At 37.5% G+C, this 22883-nt stretch overlaps 2 protein-coding genes and 1 long non-coding RNA gene across 5 annotated transcripts; 1 reads left to right on the forward strand and 2 right to left on the reverse strand.

Annotated features, from left to right (window-relative positions):
* Positions 1–156: 156 nt before the first annotated feature.
* On the reverse strand, positions 157–7866 carry eya3 (EYA transcriptional coactivator and phosphatase 3). Of its 2 annotated transcripts, XM_077742764.1 has the most exons (19): positions 7752–7866; positions 6227–6327; positions 6103–6152; positions 5452–5546; positions 5318–5380; positions 5002–5056; positions 4812–4918; positions 4431–4568; positions 4255–4340; positions 4016–4181; positions 3760–3929; positions 3598–3681; positions 3360–3449; positions 3234–3292; positions 2998–3161; positions 2800–2914; positions 2593–2714; positions 2124–2224; positions 157–2035 (listed from the first exon to the last, which is right to left on the reverse strand). In XM_077742764.1, exons 2-19 carry the CDS (start codon positions 6248–6250, stop codon positions 1955–1957), a joined length of 1770 nt encoding a protein of 589 aa, XP_077598890.1. In that variant the 5' UTR covers positions 6251–6327; positions 7752–7866; the 3' UTR covers positions 157–1954. The 2 variants fall into 2 exon arrangements, with proteins under 2 accessions (XP_077598890.1, XP_077598891.1); XM_077742765.1 differs by lacking the exon at positions 4431–4568.
* Positions 7867–8988: 1122 nt separating this feature from the next.
* On the reverse strand, positions 8989–16368 carry LOC144214742 (serine/threonine-protein kinase Sgk1). Of its 2 annotated transcripts, XM_077743378.1 has the most exons (12): positions 13393–13621; positions 12950–13025; positions 12017–12092; positions 11895–11935; positions 11679–11820; positions 11465–11596; positions 11272–11384; positions 11066–11189; positions 10747–10842; positions 10503–10658; positions 10340–10429; positions 8989–9729 (listed from the first exon to the last, which is right to left on the reverse strand). In XM_077743378.1, the coding sequence occupies exons 1-12, from the start codon at positions 13460–13462 to the stop codon at positions 9565–9567; spliced, it is 1281 nt and encodes a 426-aa protein (XP_077599504.1). In that variant the 5' UTR covers positions 13463–13621; the 3' UTR covers positions 8989–9564. The 2 variants fall into 2 exon arrangements, with proteins under 2 accessions (XP_077599504.1, XP_077599503.1); XM_077743377.1 differs by lacking the exon at positions 13393–13621 and adding an exon at positions 16092–16368 and having other exon boundaries at positions 11895–12092.
* On the forward strand, positions 12782–21292 carry LOC144214743 (uncharacterized). The gene is made up of 4 exons (XR_013330277.1): positions 12782–13052; positions 16131–16275; positions 17352–17454; positions 20837–21292. It is a non-coding gene; the product is annotated as an uncharacterized LOC144214743 (long non-coding RNA).
* Positions 21293–22883: the final 1591 nt, after the last annotated feature.

A 22883-nucleotide genomic window follows, 5' to 3' on the forward strand; every position in this document is an offset into this window, starting at 1 on the left:
ATGCTTTCCGTTTTATTTTCTAAAAAATCTACTAAAAACAATAAAACTGCCTTTTACAAATTTAAAGTTAGTTTAGATAGTGATTTTTAATAATGTAATTATCCCATTCACTTGTGTCATCAACATCAATGGATCTTGATTCCATTTATTTTTTCTTCATATTTTGAACAATTATTTCAAGAAAAACAAAGACACTTCCTTGTCTATTTACAACATATTTATCTGATAAACACAAAATCCTACCAGTTTTTAATACGCTCCAAAACAGTAAAAGTGGTTGCGACGACCCGCACGAGACTTTTGACCATGAGATGATAAAAAAAATAAAAATAAAGCGTCCTAAAATATAAGTACTGTTCAATTAGCTTTTTTTTTTTAAACCTCACAATTTATTGATTGTCTCTTTGCCAGTTTGTCACAGCAACTCCACATCTATTTCAAAATATCATTTTTCCATGAATGCTGACATCTAAAGTGAGCAAAAAAAATCAACTAAAGCAGCATTTCAAAACAAAACACATAGCATAACATAGCATTACGACAACTAAACAAAAACATTTCCCTTTTGAGATTACATACAGATGATTAAAAGGCACAATATAAATATGCAAACCAATTAAAATAAAAAAAAACACAAATACACATTCTTAACGGTCCAAAAGCTGTAGATTGTTCAGTCGTGACAGGAAAGTCCACCCAAACGCTTTTATTTTGAAAATTGTATTGCACGGTCGCCATCTCTTTAGTACGATGTAGTATTAGTGCCAAAAAAAGAGAAAAAGTAGATTAATGTCGTAGTATTAGTATGAGAAAAATGTTGTATTATGCTGAGAATACATTTTTAGTTGTAAATTCAATTCAATGTTGATTTTCGGGTTTGTTTTTGTTGATTTTAGTTAACGGAAAATTGCCATCCGTCTTTAATCTCGTACTAATACTGTGACTTGTATGTTGTAGTACAATTTTATTTTCCATTCTTTGCTTAGCCCTAATACCGCTTTAGTACCGCTTAAGTTTTCCAACATTTCCCAGAATTCAAAATCCAGAATTTGGTAAGAAAGCAGACATTTTTGTAGTTTTTTTGGTAACAATTCCTTTAGACATTCCGTGTATGTATTCACTTAAACACTTAATGCGACCGGTGAGTCATTTTACAAGCTAATTTGCTAATTAGACTGATTATTTTTTTCTGCTATGTTTCTCAAGGGGAAAAATTGCGGGAGTGAAGTCAGGTTGCCACAAAATTCAAACCAAAAAAAATTTAAATATGACTTAAATCGATATTTACAAGAGTCACCTTATTGTCTAATTGTGGGCAAAAAAAAAAGTATTTTAACTACTCTTAAAGGACACTTGGGCTTGTGCTTTATGGGGAAGCCAATCTTGGGAAGAAACTTTTTTTTTTAATAAACCATAAAGTAAACATTCAAAATTCAACATCCATATTTTGACAGCAGAATTCAGTTAATGTTTTAGCTCTAATTGTATTAAATATTTGCTTAAATCCTCCAAAAAGTTGCTCATAAATCCTCGTAAATTCAAACTCACTCAAATTTATCCTTAAACTACCATAATAAATTTAAATCCATTCAAATTAGTTCCAAATACAGATTGTCACCGGTAGCCAATGGGGTTGAAGATACTACTTTTACGAATGCGTTGAAAATGAGTGCAAACAGAACGAGTGCAAATGAGCCCAAAAAACAAACCATAACGAAAACCCACACGCAAAGTAAAGGAGGCCCTTTGGTAATTTGAAATGTTTCTTCTAAAAACAAACAAAACAAAAAAGTCCTGTCTTCCCCTTCTGTGTCCAAACGAGTCCAAATTCGAAGCGTGGCCAGACTAGACTAGCTTAGCTGCCAAAGAATAGGGAGTGCTTGAAAGCGTTTCGTTCCACCTCCATAGACGTCTGTCTGTAAATCGTACCTTCGTCGCCTCTTAGTTTTTGTTTTTACAAGAAGTCCAGTTCCAGGGCTTGGTGCAGGGACACCAGGTCGCCGTGTGCGGTGATTCGCCAAAAAGGCATGTTGTGCTGCATGGGGACGCCAAAAAAAAAAAAAATCAATAGTATGGTATCATTTGAATGAGTAAATAATCATGAGTTTCAAAGTTGAACTTACCTGTTTGGCTGCAAACTCTTCATCGCGCCCGTCGCCGATGACCACGTAAGTGACTTTCTTCCCGAAGCGAGACACGATCCTCTCGAAGCAACTTTCTTTACCTACAATAAAAAAAAATGGGTTCATTTAAAACTTATTGAAAAGGGGAAAACAGTTAATCTTATTTATTCATCTATTTTTAAAAGAAAATAAATCAAATTTATAAGTAAAAAAGTGAAAATCGTCAAATTTCTATTTGAAAATTCAGCTGGCAACTTCAATAAAAAATTATTATGACAATTTAATATTTTCCAAATGAAAAATATGTATTTGTCAAAAACAACAAATGGGGAAAAAGTCTTTAAATGTTTCATATATATATAAACCAATATAGTATTGATGAAATAAAAATGATAGTCCAAAAGTTCCAAACTACACATTTAATGCGATGTAAATAATGCATTTTGTACATGAAATGAATGTTTTGTACCAATTTTTGTAGCGCTGTAGATGTTCTCTATGGGGAAGACATCTCCTAATCCATAAAGCAAAACTTTAGCCAGTGCTGGTACCAGTTGAGTGGTGGTGACCAGGACATTGACACACTTTCCTCTGTTAGTCAAACAATAAAAAAGGGCAAAGAATTATCATTATTTTTAACATCAATGGCAGTCCAAAATGTCACCGCTTAGCAAACCTGGTCTGGATGAGCATTAGAGACTTAAGCGCCGTGCTGAGCCACAAATCTGTAACGTTCTCAATGTCGGATTGAAGCCGTAAAAGCAGCTCTCGTTTCACTGGACTCAAAAGTCCTGCAAGAGTACAACATTAATATGTAAAATGTTCTTTTTAAATTACTTATCTTGCATTTGGAAAAGTATAAAGTCTAATTAACCTCCGACATTTCCTTTATAGCTGTTGTAAATCTCTTTTAGACGACGGTAGCGAAAAGCTAGTTTCCGCATCCACTCCACGCCGCCTTGGACCCCCGTAGTGGCCCCGGCGGCCCCCCCTCCGCCGCTGGGGCCGTTAAATCCATCCGCCAGGAAGTTGTAGTTGCTAATGAAAGAACACAAGGGGAAAGTTTTCTCTAGGTTTACAAAAAAATAATTCCAATGGCAAATTGTGTACCTTAGATCTTGGCCATTGTCATCTGACGCCACGTCCTCAACGTGGACTTGGTCACATTCCTAAAAGCACCAAAAATTTTAAGAATTACACACAAAGGATGTATTGGTCAGTGTGTGTTAGTTTCACCTCCAAATCGTTGAAGAATAAGTGGTTGTCAGCTAATTCAAAGATGAATTCCTCCATTTGCAAGCCCAAATTCAGCATGGTCGCAGGGTCCTCATTACAACATAGATAGGAAAATGTCCATTTAAAGTACTTCAGTAACATAAGTAAAGTTTAAAGTGTACATTACAGGCTAAATTAATCATGACTAAACAAAACAAATAAAAAAAATGACTGAAATTAACTGTTTTTTTCCTCCTACCTTGCCAAACTTTTGCGCAAAAGAGCCCGTAAGCAACGAGTGGAATATGATAATAGTCTCATCCAGATCCCACAGAAAGATGCGCTTAAAAACAAGCAAAGAAAAATCTCCATCAATAAATATCTTAATGCCGTTTACTATCCGCGTCGATACTAAAATTACCTCCAAATCATTTTCAGTGGGCGGAGTGCTATCGCACTTTTTAGCCTTTCCTTTGGACTTTCCCATGGAGTTCCTGCGTCCGACTTCGTCTTGGTCTCGGGCTCCGGATGCTTGAGTCACGCTGGTGGGGAGGGCTGCTCCGGCTGGGAGGTTTTCGGGCGGGGACGCATCTTAAAAGAACAAAAAAGAATGGTTAAAATAAAGTAGGATTATCACATTTTTTGTAGTCCGAAAAATCCGATTAAAGTGAACTCACCTCTAGGAGGCAACCCAGCCGACGCGGCCTCTTCAGACTTCACCGCCGAGTACGCCGCTCCTCCGTGGTCGTCGCCGCTGGGCAAACCGGCGGGCGCGTAACTGGAAGGCAGGCTGTAATACTGCGAAAACTGGCTCTGTCCTAGCGAGTTGTAGCCGCTAAATTCCTGTGACAAAGCAACAATCCATTTTATTTATTTTATTTCCCCCGCCTAGGCACGAAAAGTAACGACGCCTTACTTGTAGCGCCGCCGCGTTGGAGACTGTGGTCGCGGCTGTCGCGGGTGGGACGTTGGAGTAGACGCTGGATGTTGTGAAACTGGAGCCTGGAGAGGGGGGGGGGGGTGTTTAAGGTGGAGGGGGACATGTGGGGGGCATGTGGGGGCTAGCACAGGGTGAGGAAAATGGCAGCTTGCCTTGGCTCGGGTATGAGTAGTGCAGCTGGCTTGGCTGGCTTGAGGTATATGTGGTGCTGAAGCTGAGAAACCCAGGCTGGCCACCAGAGGGCGTCTCTGGCAGACCTGTCTCTGTTTTTATGCCTGGCCACATAGCACCTAAAGATGACAGACAGCAATAGAAGAAAAAAAGCAAAAAAAAGAGGCCAGCAAGGGAGTTAACAGAGATAGCGTCGTGTGTTTTGGAGCGTGAAAAAATCAAATAAACCCAAAAGGATCGATTCCATAGTGCGTAAGCAGAGTGCGGCGACCGAAGCCAAGTGATTAAAAAACAAAAAAAGAGGTGATGCGGTGGTTTTAGTTAGCAGAAAGTGGAAGAAAGAAAAGAATGTTGGGACTAACCGAAAGGCGGCAGGCCGTAGGTTTGGCCGGATTGCGGGAAAGACGAGTAGACGGCGGATTGAGCCAGGGGGAAGGACGCGGGGCTGGCGTATGATGTCACCGCTGGGCTGGCGAGGGGGAAAAAAAAAAGGAGTATGCTTAGTGCCTCTTGACAAGATTTATTTATATTTATTTGTTTTGTTTCACTCACTTGCTTTCTTCATATACTTGCTGTGTGTATTCGGACCCGGCCGTTGTATCGGAGGCTGGCAAGACATAAAAAAAAACACTTTAATATACTGTCATTTAATGATTATTGTTGTAATATTAAGCTGATATACTTGGTCAATAGAAATATAGAAGTCTAATTTAAAAATGTATGTTAATATTGACTTCGCATGTGAATACAAAGTACTTTGTTTTTTCCCATAACAGATTCCTATGATAAAAAAAAAAATAGAAATGTTACCCCCACCCAAAAAAAATATATATATATATTTTCAAGATCAGTAATATTATGTCCATACCAGAATGCGCAAAAGAGTTCAACTGGGGTGCTGCTCCTATCTCTCCTTCCGCTTCCCCATCCCCTGAAATCAGATAAATGTCCATTATTCAGCCTCTCTATTAATTCTCTGTTCCCCTCATATTTTCTACTCACGTGTACCAAGTTGTGGGATGGACATGGTGGCGTACGAGCTTCCTTGCTCCGGTGGAACGAGGACGGTAGTCGGGCTTTCATCCTCTCCCAAATGACTACAACAGCAACAACATTTTGGACATTAGCACGCATTGGCGTCCAATCCATTTTGACTGGAATGGGAATATTACTTCATTCTTCCAGTCAAAATGGAACACAATCATTCACTCCCCCTCTACTACTACTACTATTACTATTGCTACTACTACCATTACTACTACTACTATTACTACTACTACTACTATTGCTACTACTGCTATTACTACTACTACTATTACTACTACTATTACTACTACTACTATTACTACTACTACTATTACTACTACTATTACTACTATTACTATTACTACTATTACTATTACTACTATTACTACTACTACTATTACTACTACTACTATTACTACTATTACTACTACTACTTACTACTACTACTATTACTACTACTATTACTACTACTACTATTACTACTACTATTACTACTACTACTATTACTACTACTATTACTACTACTACTATTTTTACTACTACTAATAAGATTTTTTAGGGGGTTACTTTTTTTTCTAATGACTATATTTACTCCTGTATAAAGTGTACAAATACTTTTCCACTCACTTTTGCTCTTTGTCCAGTTCTCGCTCCACGTCAAGTTTAGCTTTCTTCGCCTGAAAAATGACGGGAACCAGTGAGTCAAGCATTTCAAAAATCAATAGTCATTCCAATCAAAGGTGGTACTTACCGGCAGCTCCCGCGAGCCATCCATCTTGAGAGAACCCCCGACAAGACAGCAGCCCGTCACGTCACAGTCTACTCTCTAGACCCGGGGAGTCGTGGCCGACCCTGCTCGGCAGACAAATTGCAAAAAAACATACCCGAGTGACTCCTTATGTAGTATTCCGACGTACCCAAAAAACAAGTCCCTCCTCCCCCTTGTCACGTCAACGCACGAGCCACAGGAAGTGGGGCTTCTGGGTCGCGCATCCCGCACGAGACCCACAGGTGAGGCAGGTGGGAGTGACGTGGACAGATCGCCCGCCGGCGTGGGATTAAGGAATCGTGCCGCCTTACATGTGACCTCACTAACGTGAAAGAAAAACATTCTGGCTCAGGTGGACGCCGCCCGTTGCGACCATATCCCGGGGGATCAAATCTAACCTCATTCCGTGGGGGCCGGCCGGGGAACATGCATCTGACATAATGTGAAGCCACTAGGTGGAGGAAATAGGTCAGACGGCAAATTGGACACCGCGTCGGAGCGTGAGGCCGAAAACAACGGCACGTTCCGCCATGGAAGTGTGCCACTTCTGGCTCTTTTCAGCACATGTTGGCTTATACAAGATGTTATAAGCCACTTACAAAACCCTTCAATCGATTGACACACTTATATTGACCTATACTTGAATATCCCTTTTAAAAATATATGTATATAAATTTATATATAGACTTAACTCATAGCTAGTCTGTACAGATTGTCTCATTTTCAAGGTTTTCAAGTGTTTCATTAACTGCAATTATGATAATAATTATTCTGACACTTATAAACTGTTATTATCCTTCATCGCTTTCTGACCCAATTTCCTATTTGTTTTGTTTTTTTAGATCCGGGTAGGATCTACATCACCTCATCGTTTCTACTTTATTCCAAGTGAAAATAAACCTTTTTAAAAGGAGCAGCAATTCTACATCAATTCCACCTGGAAATAGCCTCCCCCCGATATATTAGCAGACACCAGCAAATAGTCCAGCCGACGAGCAAGCAGTCTCTGAAGGTGAGTGACACCCGTCTAATTCCTGAAATCCAACAACGCGATCGATTAAGGCAAAAGAAACAACGCAATCATTTTTGTTTACATTTCAGTTTTATAGCCACTTATTCACGGTTTATTAACAGCGCACAGGCTGGTATGTATAGCACCCCGCGCTGCGGACTTCAACGGTGTTGTTAGCTGTTTACTCCAGGCTACTTAAAGTTTACCACACATCTAAAGCAGACGTCCTTTTTATTGACATTTTGCGTGAATTAATCCCAGATAAAATGAGTTAAAAGGCCATAATATAGTCAGACTGGCATTGCGATCGTGAGCTTGGCACGGGTATAAAAGTTTTCTGCTCCAGATATTAGTCGGGGTCGGCCGCCATAGGAGCGGGTGCTGAAATGGCAACATACGAAGCATCTGACTACTGCTGCCGCAGCAAAAATTGCCCGATGCTCAATTTGACGAAAAGACGTTCCGGACGCACCGTGAGCATTAGAGCAGTCTTACCATGGAAGTTGGGAAGTCACAATGTTAACATTTAACCATCTTCATTTGATTCCAAAACGGAAAGCTTTGTCTGTTGATAGGGAACACTATTTTGCAGGAAGTTTGCGTTGCAGCCTCGCCTGCGCTTGCGCGAAAACATTTTCCATGCTTTTATGTCAAAAGGAGTGTTTATTATCATTATATTATATATCTATAGTGCACTTATTGTCTTCCCTTGATAGTGATAGTCGTCCATCTCATTTTAATCCGGAAAACGTGCATGGATGTTGTCTTATTTGCCCTCTACTAGTTAAAAACAATAATAATAATAATAATGAATATATTTATAAATACAAATGCAGGTATCTTTATTATTCAGTTATTATTGTTGTTTTTTGTTTTTATTTACCCCCCAAAACAAAATGAATTGTTAATTTTTGTGTGTGCAAAACACAACTTTATTTTCATTTCCAGCTAACACATTTTATTCCTATTTCATTTATTGTCTTTAATTAAACAACTCAAATCTTCATACAGTAACAACATAAGGAAAAATAAAATAAATGCAATCTGGGAAAAAAGCACTTCCAAATATGGATTGTTTTTTTTCAGCAGGGTAAAAAAATGCACTTCTTACATGCATCACTTTTCATTTGTCTTAGCAATAAATGATCCGTTTCCGTTCTTTAACGCAACTTTATACATTATTACTCCCGTCGATAAATCTCTGTCTGAGCCAAAGGGATTTTATTGCACATTTAAGAAACCCTATTAAGCTTGTGGCTAATGCCAAATCCTGCTCCATCCTGTTGTCCTTCATCAAGTTAATTAAGCACTTATATATCAATTTAAGATATCTACAGGAAGAAACAACAGGTTTTGGAATACAAGATATGTACTGTACACACAAGATACAAGGGTCAGGCTGTCCTGGACAGGCACAAAACATTCATTTTTTTCTCCCTAAATGATGCTTATAGATTGTAGTGTTGAAAATTATTGTTGCCGTTTAAATGACTGCCATTAACAGTGATTGAAATTATTGTCATTCAATGAAAAGAGGTTATGTTGTATTTATGAATATATATTGCATATATATACAAGTGGAGTGAGGATAAATGAATCGATCCTTGTGATTGGTTCATCAATCATCCAATTAAATCATTGTTATTGTTTTGGACATGCAGTTTTGTTAGAAAAAAATAAAATACATTTGATTTATAAAAAATATTTCAGTCACCACCGTCAAACGCAAAGATAATTTAGTCTTACCCTTTTTTATTTAAAAAAAATAACAGCAAAATGAAAATAAATAAGTCTTTAAAAAGACACTTTTCTATTTATAATTTAAAATGTACATTGCTTTAGGTGAAATGTAACTATGTTAAACATCTACATAATATCACAAAATTGCAAAATATATCGTGCAAAGAATCAATATTGTATCGTTATCGGGGAAAAGTACTTTAAAAAAAATAGATTTCAGTCATTTGGTCCAAAGAATGAAACAAAACTATACAGATATGACAACACTGTCAATTGTCTTGACCCATATTGACTTGCATAACACACTTTGACGCCGTTTCAGCTCGCAAACCGGACAAATTGTCACTTTTGAAACATCAGGCACTTCTCTTCGTCCAATCAGGGAGCACTATGTAATGTTGCATGATCCCGGAATTGGCACGCTTTTTAGAGGCAGAAGTACAGGATCAATTATATGTCGTGACCTAAGATCCCGCGGCTGCCTTGTGGTCCCCGTCGAAAGAAAGCTCAATCCAGAGTCTGGACAGTCTTGGGAAAAAAATATGAAATGATGATACCCGGCCGGAATTTACAAAAATGAATATTCAGCGGGAGGCCCGTAGGAAAATCCAGGGAATGCCCCAGCCGCTTCTTTTATACTGCTGGTCACGCTGAATGTGTCGTTGCACAGGGACGATGACACGGGGAGGTGGGTGAATTCTGGGTCGAAATGGCGTAAATCTGTGGGACCACTCTGCAAATTCAAGTGGGAAATTGTATTAATATTGATACTTTATCATGTCAAAATATACTATAAATGCTTCCAAGTATGAAAAAATGCAGTTCTAAATAGTAAGATGGCTTCTATTTTGGAAATTGTCATGTCCAAGAGTTGTATGTACTTTAAAAAAACTATACATGAAGCTATTCCTTGTTGATAAATATAAATAAAATCAATGTTTTGCACGTTTAGGTTAAAATAATCAAGAGTGAGACCTCTTCAGTGAACATTTTCAAACCACCAAAAAGCGTTGTTTGCCAATAGACGATCTTTGACGCCAAGCTGTTTTTACTTTGCAATCAAAACAAGATTGACACAAACGTGTACAAACTTTATCTTTTGTAAGTATTGATTTACTCCAAAACTATGTTTGAGGTGAAAACTCCTATTTTGAACATTCAAATGTGTTATTGGAATCAAAAATGTGACTGTGCTAATCACCCATGTGCAATTTAAAATAGTTATTTGTTACTATTGTGTAGTTTTGTTTGTGCCCTTTTTGTTTATCTCAAATATAAAAGTAGCTTTTGGCTATCGACTAATGTATTTATCTTCTTATCCCTGCTAGAAATTTTAAACCTACCACAGAGGGGATGAAAGGTGGCGTGATCTTCTTGGCCATCAGGTCATCCCAGTTAATTGGCGAGAAGAACGAATGGTACTTCAGTTCCAGCTGCAGTAAGAAATATTACAATTCAATACATCTTCCATGTCAAGTATGGCCGAATACATCACTGTGTACTTACAAAGTCATCTTTCACCCCCAGCCTCTGGCTGCGATCCTTCTGCAGGAGACCCTCGAGCAGCTCCCTTCCCGCGTTGGATACGTTGGGTTTGAGCACCGGAACCTTGTGCAAGATGTTGTTGTACATCTCCGCCGTGTTGCGGCTGTAGAAAGGAGGCTGCGCCATCCAAAAAAGTAAGAGTTAATTCATTTATCGTCTGTTTGTTATGGGTTTAGTAAGGTTTTATAGTATCAGTTGAACTTACGAGTCCGTAAAGCATTTCGTAGAGTACGGAACCCAAACACCACCAGTCCACTGTTCGGTCGTACGCTTGCTTCTGGAGGACCTCGGGAGCCAAATACTGTAGGGAGGAAATAAAAAAGATAGGAATCATCTCCCAAATTCCTAGTTATGGTTACCAATATATATGCTAGTTATAGCAGTCATGATAAATAGACCACTTGATTAGCAAATTTAAATAGTACATTCTTGACTTAAAATTATGTATTTTAAATTTTGAGGAAAAACAAAAAAACTAGCTATTTAATCATGCAAAAAAAATTAAAACTGAAATGTATTTCTACCTCAGGCGTCCCACAGAAGGTTGTTGTCGTGCCATTAGCTTCAAGTCCTTCTTTGCAGAGACCAAAATCCGTTAGCACAATATGTCCTTGGGAGTCCAACAGAATATTCTCAGGCTTCAGGTCCCTTTTGTCAAAAAAAAGGTCAAAAATGAGACGTCATGCTTACTTACAAGCGTCCGCTAGAGGGCGAGTTTTCCTATGCCTACCTGTACACAATATGCAGGGAGTGAAGATAACCCAGTGCACTGGCTATTTCAGCAGTATAAAATCTGGCACGAGGTTCTAGAAAGATTCTTTCTCTCTGAAGATGGTAGAACAACTGGAGAGAACAAAATTTGCTTTAAATTCGCGTGGAGATTGTTTTAAAAAATTGCTAATTGTATGATTTTTGAAGCGTACCTCGCCACCGTTGACGTAGTCCAGGACAAAGTACAGCTTGTCAGTAGTTTGGAAGGAGTAATGTAGTCCTACCAGGAAGGGATGTTTGATGTTTTTCATGAGTACACTGCGTTCAGCCATGATATGCTTTTGCTGGAAGAAAAATATGTTATAAAAAATATGTTATTGATTGGAACTAACTGGCATTTAAACTAGAAATGTTAAAATCCCTTACCTCTTTCTTTTTGAGGATGATTTTTTTCTGGAGTACTTTGACAGCATAATATTTGGTGGACTCCTTGTGTCGGGCCAGTAGAACTTTTCCAAAACTGCCTCTGCCGATGATTTTGAGATAGTCGAAATCGCAGGGTTTGATTCTGCCAAGAAATCACGATTAATTATGATCACGTCATTTGCCAAAATGGGATTTTGTCCATTTTTTTGTACTCACTGTGTGTCCTCGGCTAGAGAAGTTTGTGAATTTAAGAACATCTGAAAAACCAAATGAGCATATATAAGTATAAATCAACTAAAATAAGTAGAATAAATACGAGGCTTGGTAGTTATGTTTACCCTTTTTTCAGATAGGTTGTTTTCAACGTCTTCATTCTGATTTTCATCAATTTTCAGGAAATTGTTGACTTCCACACTGAAATACAGATAAAGCAGACTTTGTTAAGGAGAGTAAGTTAAGTAGAGGGAATGAACCCACTGACACCTGTAGACAGGTCAACCCGTCTGAGTAAAAGCTTAAGTGTCTGACTCATGACAAGGCAGGACGGCATTGAGACGTTTGAAGGGCGGAAAAGATTGAGGGGAGTAAAAAAAAATAAATCAAAACATAAATAACTCAATGTTGGAGTCATGTATATAAAAAGATGGAAATTTCAATCTAATCAAAAATAATGCAAGTGGAAAAAAATAGAAGGGGAATAGATTAATGCTCAAATAAAACTAAAAAAAATCATTTAAAACCATAATAATGTCAATAAATGATGGACCCACTTTTGAAATATAAAAAAATGACAGTGATAGCTATAAAAATGTAAGTGAATAGTTGGAGTATTGAAGTTAGAGTTTAAATAAATACATTTTGTCACTCCCATAGCAAGACATAAAAAAAAAAAAAACCCTCTCTACCCGGCAACACCTTAGTTCCCAAACTCTTTTTTTTTTGGTGGTTTTAATTTGCTTATAGGTTTACCCACTGAACACGGGGGATTGTGTAAAGGTGATTAAGAAGTACTACACTGTTCCAGGCTATCATAAAAGACCTATTCTTACCCCTCGGCCTTCTTGGACCCAGATTAAGCTTTTCACAGAATGTTCTAGGTGGCAGATTAACTCATAAATAGACTTTTCATTCATGCTTATGTTGCCCTGCCATTCACGGCTATTGACGTCCAATTCGTTTAAACCCGCAAGGGTTCAAATGGATGGGATGCCGATCGCCCTGGGTGATATTAAATGAGTAATCTTGTCTATAAATTGAATATGATGACTTACTGTTGGCAGATATGAGGTGTGGATACCAGTTTCTGGATGAAGTCATTCAACCCCATTTTTCTCTCTTTGATGAAAGCTGCAAATGGAAGAAATTGACATACAGGTGAGTGAGTGCATGACCAAAAAATGTTTTTTTTCTAAATGAATCAATGGACAGAGTAAAAAATAATCAAGTGCATTAATTAATCAAAAAAAATCCTTTTAGATTTGCGTTTTTTTGGGTGAAACTTAATACTGCAGGTTTAATGATTACGCAACCAGTCGGGTCAGTCATTCATTCAAGACGTCAGTCGTGACTAGAAATTGACTTTTTTTAAATATTAAAACGTCAACTTTTAACATGCGTGTTAAGAATAATGCGTTCGTATGGAGAAGTTTTTTTTCAGTAGGAATGGTTAAAAAATATGTAAGGTGGGGATAGTTTGGATTTGGGGTTCGCTCACCGGTTAAAACAGCCACAATTCCTCGCATTTTGCAGTAAGTCAGATCACATCCAGCTTCGGTCACAGCCATTTTTCAAAGGGGAAAAAATCAAGTGCCTTTTAAATAATTCCGATCGGGAAATCGCCGGTTTAATTCTTCGTATTTTGGGAATTCAAAGCTAAAGTGAAGACGCTCCAGCTCCTACTTGGCGAATGTTGAAGCGGGGCAGCCGTTGTTTATATATAAACCACGTGGTGTCGTTGTTTCCGCCCACTAACGTCACGACTGTTACCATAACAACCGGAGGAGGGAGGCGGGGTGTATACGTCACGGGATTCCACTGCACCCCGATTTGTCCCTTAGGTTGTGATGATGACGATCTCACTGCAGAGGCGTGCGTGGGAGTGTGAGGATGGATTCCTCCGCATTCCAAATGGAAACATTTGCAAAAATAAACCAAATGCTGCTCTTATAAAGAATAAAAATGAAGTATTTTGCGTTAGAGAACAAAATTTGGCACTGAAATCCAGCTATCTGTTAACAATTCCTAGTTATTCCATCCAAAACAAAGCATCCGGGGAATGTTCAGTTTTGTTTAATGGTAACTAATGAATGAATTATCTAGCCATATAGGAATAGAATTAGCGATGGATGGGTTAGGAAATAAATTGGCCATATTTGACCATACAAGACCTTTAAATGACGTCGGAAAAAAAGCAGAACACTGCTAGTTCAAGAGTTTCGAAAAGACAAAAAGGTCAAGGTGACTTTGCAGTACTAGGGTTATTAAATGAATTCAAAGAAATGAGATGTGATGTCATCGGCGGGCAAGCTGCGCCAACGATCGGTCCATCTGTTGTGGACGTGGTCCACTAACCTTCTACGTTACATAACCGTGCCATTATGCAAATGTGTCCCTGAGCTGGAGGCGGAATGAATGACGGATCTGCATAACAAACTAGACTGGGAATGATTTGACTTTTTTCCTTGGCAGCTGGGTTCGCTTTAGACCATTCTTTGTCAAAGTGGCGGCCCGGGGGCCAAATCTGGCCCGGGAAAGTCAATCATGAGGGCCGACTTTCTGTTTTAGGATCAAATTCAAATGAAGACTTTAGATGTATATTAAATTACCTGATTTTTCCCCTGTTTAAATCAATAATTGTAATTTTCTAATCCATTTTCTGTGTTTTTAGTTCAAAAATCATTTTGTAAAATCTAAAAATATCTTTTAAAAAAGCTAAAATAGATATTGTAATATATAATACTGGATTTTAATCCTGTTCTTTTAATCCATTTATTAAATTTAAAAAATCTAAATATTATATCTCAAATGGTTGCTGTTAAAGTTTTAGACTGACAATAAATTCTATATTTATTTTCTCTCGCTTCCAACAATCTTCGTTCCAAAAAATGATACTTGCAGCAAACACTCGGAAAGTTTGTTTTACCCAAAAGAAACACGTCAGTGGTGACACTGATCCAGCTTGGATTTCTTCACCTGGTTCTTCTCAATTATTCACATGGGATGTTGTCATTATAGATTGTGGGGAGGCATCAATGTTTTCAATGGGATGGGTAACAAAAGCTGAGCTAGTTTGCATATGCGTTTCTCTTTTAAAGATGCCAACCACAAGGCGTGGTGCTCGCTAACTGTGTCAATAGGGCGTCATGGTAGCATAACACAATATACCCACCAAAAAAGTCAACAAAAAGAATACAAAAAGTATACAGCACACTCCAATATACAACATAGCCCCACCACCAAAAGTACTGCATCAAAGAAGCCAAATTACACTGTACACCAGATTTTTACATTTGAATCCTATTGTTGTGGTTTTGAGAGACATAAGGTGTAAGAATGAGTCACCCAGGCGAACCCATGCAAGCTGCTAACTAATAACTACGTGGGGCATTTCGTATTCTGTTTGGTTGGAACACGTTTGACACCCACGCAGTCACGACTACTGAATTTGAGTCTCTTCTTTTCACATTGGCCGTCAGCGGCCAGCAAATCATATTTTCGAGAGCTGGCGAGCCGGAGCGCTGCAGTCAAGAGTCAGAGACGTGACTGGAATCACACCGTTTCCTTCCACGCTTAATTTCCGGGCAGGAAATCATTTATTTTCATTCCCACATTTCCATGGGGAAAGTAAATGTTTATAAGCCCGCTTAACTGATTTGATTAGGCTTGCCACGCTGCACTTTGACATGAAAAATAGTTGACAGGACATGAGAAAAAGGGCTTGAAATTTAACCAAAATGTCTATTGCTGTTAATGGGAGATCAGTGTAGTTTTTAGGTCGATCTGGGTTGAACATTTTTCTGTGTAGGCTAAATGTAAATGAATAATGAATATTGAAGTTAATCATAACATAGACTGGAATATCTTTTTCTTTCAATTTTGGTCCAAAATGCCAACATAATTCACTGTAAGCATCCTAAAATTTCCAATTCAAATTCAAAGCCATCCACTTTGCATGCACACACACTTGTTTTTCCTGCTTACATCATAATTTGTTCACATGGCCACTTGTTGTTGTATGATCTGTCTCCAACGATGCTTCAAAACCACATTCATGCCAGCAACATTTTCAAGACATGAATCAAATGAGATGCCAAATTTAAAGCAACAGGACAGAAAAATGCCGTCGACGTTTTTATAAATAAAGTTACCCATTCAGGTGCCTAGTGGAACAATTTAATATAAATGTCAACCTACCTATAATAGATTTCTTGCCTGTCTTCATCTTCCCTGCAGCGCAAAATGGGCTCCTTCTATGACTCAGCATTTGGTGGAATATTTTATCTGCGACACAGCGTCCACATCCAAATACCTGTGACTGCAGTGCGTGTACATCCGTCTCCTTTCAATGGCTCGGACCTGAAAAATCCCAGATTTAAAGGTAAACGTCTTTTTAGGTCGTGCTTCACGTCCCCCCAAAAAAATCCGGGAGCAAAACAAAAAGCAGGTGTTCGGTTACTGCTCCCACGACTAGGGGAGGAGGGGGTCCCAGGGGAACCCCAGTTTCCATGACTGAGGATTTTAATTGGCTACAGTTGCTTACATCTAAAAGCATGGGTGTGTTTTGATATTATATAATACAGTTTGCTAGCTTAATTGGAGAAGAAAAAAAACAAGTGAGGACTTGTCTGAAAATTGGAGTGTTGATGTTTTTAAGCAAGATGGAAAATATGTTCATGGAAACAAATGAGCAAAAAAGCTATGTGGACTTTAATTTGGAGCAATAAGAAGCATAGTATGAATAATTGTGAGAGGAAATGACTTGAATTTACTGCAAGAAAATGGAGGCAAATCTCATTAAATGTGAAGGATGCGCTGGATTTTTCGGCTTGTTTTGAATTTAGAGTTGAATGGATGACTGGATATTGTTTATTGATTGTATTTTTCTGATAAATGAAGTTTATGACCTCACAAGGTATTCAATGGGGTTTGGATCAGGGTTATCACATTTATCCATAACCCAGGTTTCCCTTTCTGAACTTGACATTGTTTTGTAACATTTAACAGTTATGTTATGCTATTCTACAGAGATGACATTTGCATGACAGTAATATTATGTCATGGCTTGAAGTTGGATATTTTAACCGTTGTTTAGCAAAAAGCAGGAAAGGTGATCAACAACTTCCTTGAAATGATGTCTGCAGATTTCAATATTATTGACGGCCATGGATGAGTCACATTTCACATTGTTTATACTCGACTTAACATTCAAGATATATATTTTTCTTGCAATCATATTAATTGCCATCTCCGCCTATAAAAAAAAAATGTTTTTCCACTCATTTGCCAGTTGCCGGGCAACCTGCCATTTTGTGGCAAGTGGCAGGCCTTGACAGGCTTTTACCATTATCCTACTGATGTGATTTTCCCATTGGTGTTAATGTAGATGAAAAATATTCATTTGTAAGCACCTTTTCATAATATTGACATGCCCTTTCCTCTGTCTTGTCCAATCAGGTCATCTCCACCAAGACGCAAAGTGTTAAAGAGGACAAAGACGACGTCTGTGCGCGCTTGAGAGTGGACGCCAGGGATTGAGTTCATACCGTCTGTACAGTAGGTCAGAGTCCCAACTCCCCTTGGTAGCTAACGTTAACCTGATTAGCACTCAGTCATGTTGGGTTTAGATCTGGCAGCTGAGTATTTTTCATGTCTCTTATGGGAAAAAAAGTTATTTTTTTTGGCCTGTGGAAAAGAAAAGATGGAAATTTCAACACAAGCCAGTTAAAATGAGACCCTAAGTACATTTACTTCTTGTTTTTTAATCAGAATAGCAAAATTTATGAGTGTTACGCCAAAAATGTTGATGTTGCTAGCTTGTGAGGGTTTCAATAGCTCATTAGCATGTAGCAACACTGTGCTTGAAAGCTTATACAACACCTAATCTTACCTAATGCTAGCACAAGTGGGGGCAGCAGGGCTTTAGTAGGGAAATAGGTGCATGAGTTCATTGGAGGAATTAAGAGCCATCACATTTATGTATTTGCAAGGTCAAGCATAGATAAAAAGCCAAGAAATTAGATGAAAAATACTTTTTATTGGATTTAGGATTAGTTTTTGGACATTGTTTTAGCTTGGAAACCCCTGTTTTATTCTTTGAGGCAATTAAGTTGACTTCAGATTATTTTTGGTGCAATTCCACATCAGTTTCTTATTGTTTCTACTCACAAACATAAGAAAAAGAAGTCCAAATGATGTGGCTGGGATTGACCTAATCCAAACACCATGCGGAGCAGCTTAATCCAGCTGTACTGTTACGTATCCTGTGACATCATTACCGAATTTGTGATTACTGACATGAGATTTAGGACCACGATCTTATGACATAACCCTCCACTAAGACTATGTAATGATTAATTACGATTTTTATTTAAAGTCACGATTTAGGGCTCTCTTTGCTACCAACATAGACTCGGTTATGTAACAGCTAGAAAATGAGAAGGAAGCCAGTGGGAGGGGGTGCCGGAGCTGCAGGTGCAGACTGTGTGTGAGCATTGTTTGAAGGTGGAAATAGAGTTTACCTCGTGCCTTAATGCTGATAAGTCATGCGGAATCAGATGAGAAATTTGAAGATTTTCTTATAACACTATATTATATTCTTATAGTCTATCTTTGACCTTCTACATTCTTGCCCTTTTTAAAACAAAAGCGGTCTTCAGGGTGCACATGGAAGCACACGGCTGTCTCGTGGCCTAACAGTGATAAAAAAGTTAAAAATTGTACTGCTACAAACTTTTGGAAATTTCCAATCATGGTAATACAGTTAAAATTAGTACCAGAAATTGGACACTCAAGACGTTTTGTTATGTAATAAAAGTGATCTCATCAAATACGGAAGTAGACATGCGATTTTTAAAAAAAAAATATTGACAATGATGTAATTAGCATTGTTATATGATTTTTTTTTTGCTTTTCTGTACCAATTGGCTTCACAAGTAGTATTTAAACGAGAATTTAAAATAACTGAATTAAATGGCTGCTTCGGTTTTTAAAATAAAAATAATGAATCGAGACAGCTTACTTTGTTGTAACTTTTTAAAAAATGGAATTATACCATTGTATTCACATATTGCTTGGAGCCCATTCACTGCCATTGACAGTTAGGGACATCATTTTGAAAACCTTTTTAAACACTGCTCATTCAAACTCGTTCTTTGTCCAACGTATACGCTGCGGGAAGAGGCTGTTGCATAACAAGTCGACTATTATCTTGCAGTCAATGCTCCTTCTCAGGGTTAATGTTACTAGAGCATGAAGTACCATGTACTTGGGACATGAATGGAAATATGTGCCCGCAACGACCCCTAAACTACATTATTTTCCTCAACTAAAATTAACTTCCCAAAAAAAGGTAAAAAAAAAAGTCAAAACGATTGCCTATTATAGTATTTCTCATTTTATTATGTGTCAATTAATTGATTTATTTTAGCAACCCTAGTATGGACAATCACAGTTAGATAGATATCACATTACGTCCATGTTACGCAAGCTCAACTTGAGTTTATCCTAATAGCCTTCAACTAATCTGTAGATCAGTTACAGAAACCCAAGACGGCCTTTATATTATTTACAAACAGTGTTTGAAGTTTAGAATGTCTTCAAATAATATTTGGATCACTTCTGTAAATTTATGATCCAGTTTGTTATCAGAAAGAACATTATTTTACGATCCCGTAATATGTCATTAAAGGGCCAGTGACATTATCTGAGTGTCATGTCCTCCTGCCACATTGCATCTTATGTAACTGCGCCAGTCGACTAATTGAATTTTATTTATGCAATATATCGGGTGAAGTGTTCTGGCATGAGTTCCATTAGTATGTGTTATTCTAAGTGCTTGTGCATGGTTTGGAAGTTGTTTATTGATATTATTTAATGCATGTTGTCACACTGTTGATGGTTTATGCTAGGTGGCGTTAACAGGAACTCAAGGACATTATATAATTATCATTATCACTATTGATTATTTGGATATATAATGAATTTTAAGAATTATTTAGCAAAATCTCTAAGAGAAAATTGGTAAAATCTTCTATTTTGAGCCTCTTATTAGCAATATTGTTTGTGTTTATTTAATTCTTTTTATTAAACAAAATAGTGGTGGTTTTATTTCTTACATTAAAAAAATCTATTAATTTTTTTATCTCTTGACTGATTCACATTTTTAAATAAAAGACAAAGACTAAAAGGGGGTAAATCATTAACTATTGCTTTTTATTATTAGTAGTAGTACCGTTTTAACTCATTTATAACTTTTAATAGAAGAAACAATAAGAATATATTTTGAAGTGTGACCTATGATCTAAATTATACACATTCCCGTTTATTTTCTTTGTTATTGTTGTTTTATTTTTAAATTATTCTGGAAAGCTAAATCAACAAAAACTATGCATTAGAGAAATATTAACATAAATATAACTAAATAACATCAGACAACAGTTTCTGTTCAAATCAACGTTTTGGATAACTTTTGGCTAGCTTAGCTTCATGTAGCATTACTCCATACGCCCTAATAAATAACTCTAACTTTTTATTTGCCCTTTTACTTCCTTGTAGCTCCGAGATTCCAATGGCAAAACACTTCTTCTCCCAACAATGCCAAGTTTGTCCAAGCGTCTTGTGAGCACCCACGCTGTTTGTTTGTCCTATGACGAGGAATTTTCCGTTGGCTTTTCTCCTGTGGAGAACAGCTTTTGTACACTACAGAATATTATTACATCTGTTTGAAAACACCACTGCGGCTTGTTTGCATGCACGTGCATGTTTCTTCAATATTGTTTACCTCTTAAGTCATTTGCTCACATTTAAACCATTATTTTTATGTCAACTACTTCATAATTTGGCATATTAACCCTTTCAGGTACACAAAAGTTAACATGTAAGACCTTTAACCTTTTTGTATGGCAAATGACTTCTATTTTTTGTGTTTTTTTGACTTGTAGATGAAATCATTTAAGAAGATTCTGAAGTTTGTAGCTTGACAGCTAACAGCTGCTTGATTAAAGCAGTTTTCTTACCAAAGAAGGACAAAGCGACCTTAACTTTCACCTAATATGCCGCACGAGATTTCACGTTGGGTGAGTGTTTTATATTTTTTTAAGGCCAAGTCACAGTCACATATCTTTGTTTTATCCATGAAGCAACTTTTGCCACTTTTGCAACTTTTATCATGATACAAAATGGTCTTCACGTGCTATCACATGATGTTCCCAGCTCACTCATAAGACACCAAAATACTTGGACCAGCACCATTCACGTTCCCCCCCGTCATATGACTTAGTAGTTTTGCACCCTTGATGTTTCTACACATGGGAAGACTTGAACATTCTTGTTTAAGCCACGTGAGGCGACTTAATGTTGACATCTTGAAATTGTTACATAACTGGACCAGGACCCCCCCCCCCCCCCCCCCACTTTATCCTCCCCCGTAATTTCGTCTAACCTTTTTAGGAAGGCCCAGCCAGGTGACCTTTTTGGGTCAATACACTGTAGAATCGTAGACAACATGGTGGATTAGAGCATAGTGTTAAAAATGAGGTACAGTAAGTGGTACCTCGAGATACGAGTTTAATATGTGATGGGACTGAGCTCATATGTCGATTTCTTTTTGTTTCCCATAGAAATGAACTAAAAACTAATTAATTCATTCCAACCCTCTGAAAAAAAAACACACAAAACAGGATATTGGATTGCAAAAAAACATTTTTATTTGTTCTAATTCGCCATCTATTAACATAGTAAAAATAATTAGAGGTTTAATAGTACTAAAATTAGATGGATTTCACGGAGGGGACTTTTTGCATGGTAACGCGCTCGTAACATAACAAAATAATTTAAATGAACTTGGATGACGATGCAAAACACTCAAAAATAAATTTAATGTAACCTTACACTAGCACTATATGCCATTGGCTGGACAATGCAATAGTGCTTAAAATGAGTCAAATAGGTCTGTAGGTTTTGGCCCACATTTTGTCCCCAACCTCAACAGCTGGGTGGAAAAGGCTAGATTAAGTCTTTGCATACGTAATTGGGATAAGTTGAGTATCCGTGGAATTGGGGGCATAAAATCCCCTTCATCGGGAAGCTTAAACGGCAGATGAAGTGTCGAAATGGACGGATGATAGAAGTGCAGCAGGGACTTAAAAGCTTAGGCTGACATCATGAATGAATGGAAGCAAATGTTGTTGAATCGAATTTTCGATTAAGGACGGGAAGTCAGGACATTTTAACGCCACTGGCGCTGATAGATGTCTGATCTTTTAGAACTGGTAGCAATATTTCATCAAAATTAGTGTTTTGAATGGCTGAATTAGTAGAACAAACTTAAATTTCCACATTAGTGGATAAAAACAACAAACAATGTTCTCAGCCTTAAAGCAGAAACAAGGGACAAGTACAAAAAAAAGCACTATGGTGGCATAAAAACTAGGAAGTAACTCATTTGTGACTAAGAAGCTAATTCCGTGCGGTTTAGGATTCAGTTAATGGATTTAAAGCCATCTTAGTGCAGCCTTGGATGCCTCTTTAAAATTAGCCTTTGTGGATATTCACATTCTCCCATTGGAATTTGATAGTACTTTCATGACTATGGTAAATGTTGGCTTGTATGTTCTTTCTGATGGTGCTGCCACTACAACCAATATACTGTATAAAGATTAAATCCATCCATGGAAAGTTCTTTCTGGGACCGTTACAACAATTAATTGATTTTCCATTTTTTTTGAGTGCTGTAAAAGGCCAATGTTGACCAGAGGGTCAAATCTGGACCGCCACATTTTGTGTGGTTTAGGAAAGTCAATCATGAGTGCCGACTTTCTGTTTTAGGATCAAATTAAGATGTAGATTATAGATATATATTAAATCTCCTGATATTCCCCTTTTTAAATCAATAATTGTCATTTTTTAATCTTTTTTTCTGTTTTTAGTTCAAAAATCATTTTGTAAAATCTAAAAAAAATATATATAAAAAGCTAAAATAAACATTGT

The sequence above is a fragment of the Stigmatopora nigra genome, chromosome 21, assembly GCF_051989575.1.
Source record: "Stigmatopora nigra isolate UIUO_SnigA chromosome 21, RoL_Snig_1.1, whole genome shotgun sequence".
NCBI lineage: Eukaryota > Metazoa > Chordata > Actinopteri > Syngnathiformes > Syngnathidae > Stigmatopora > Stigmatopora nigra.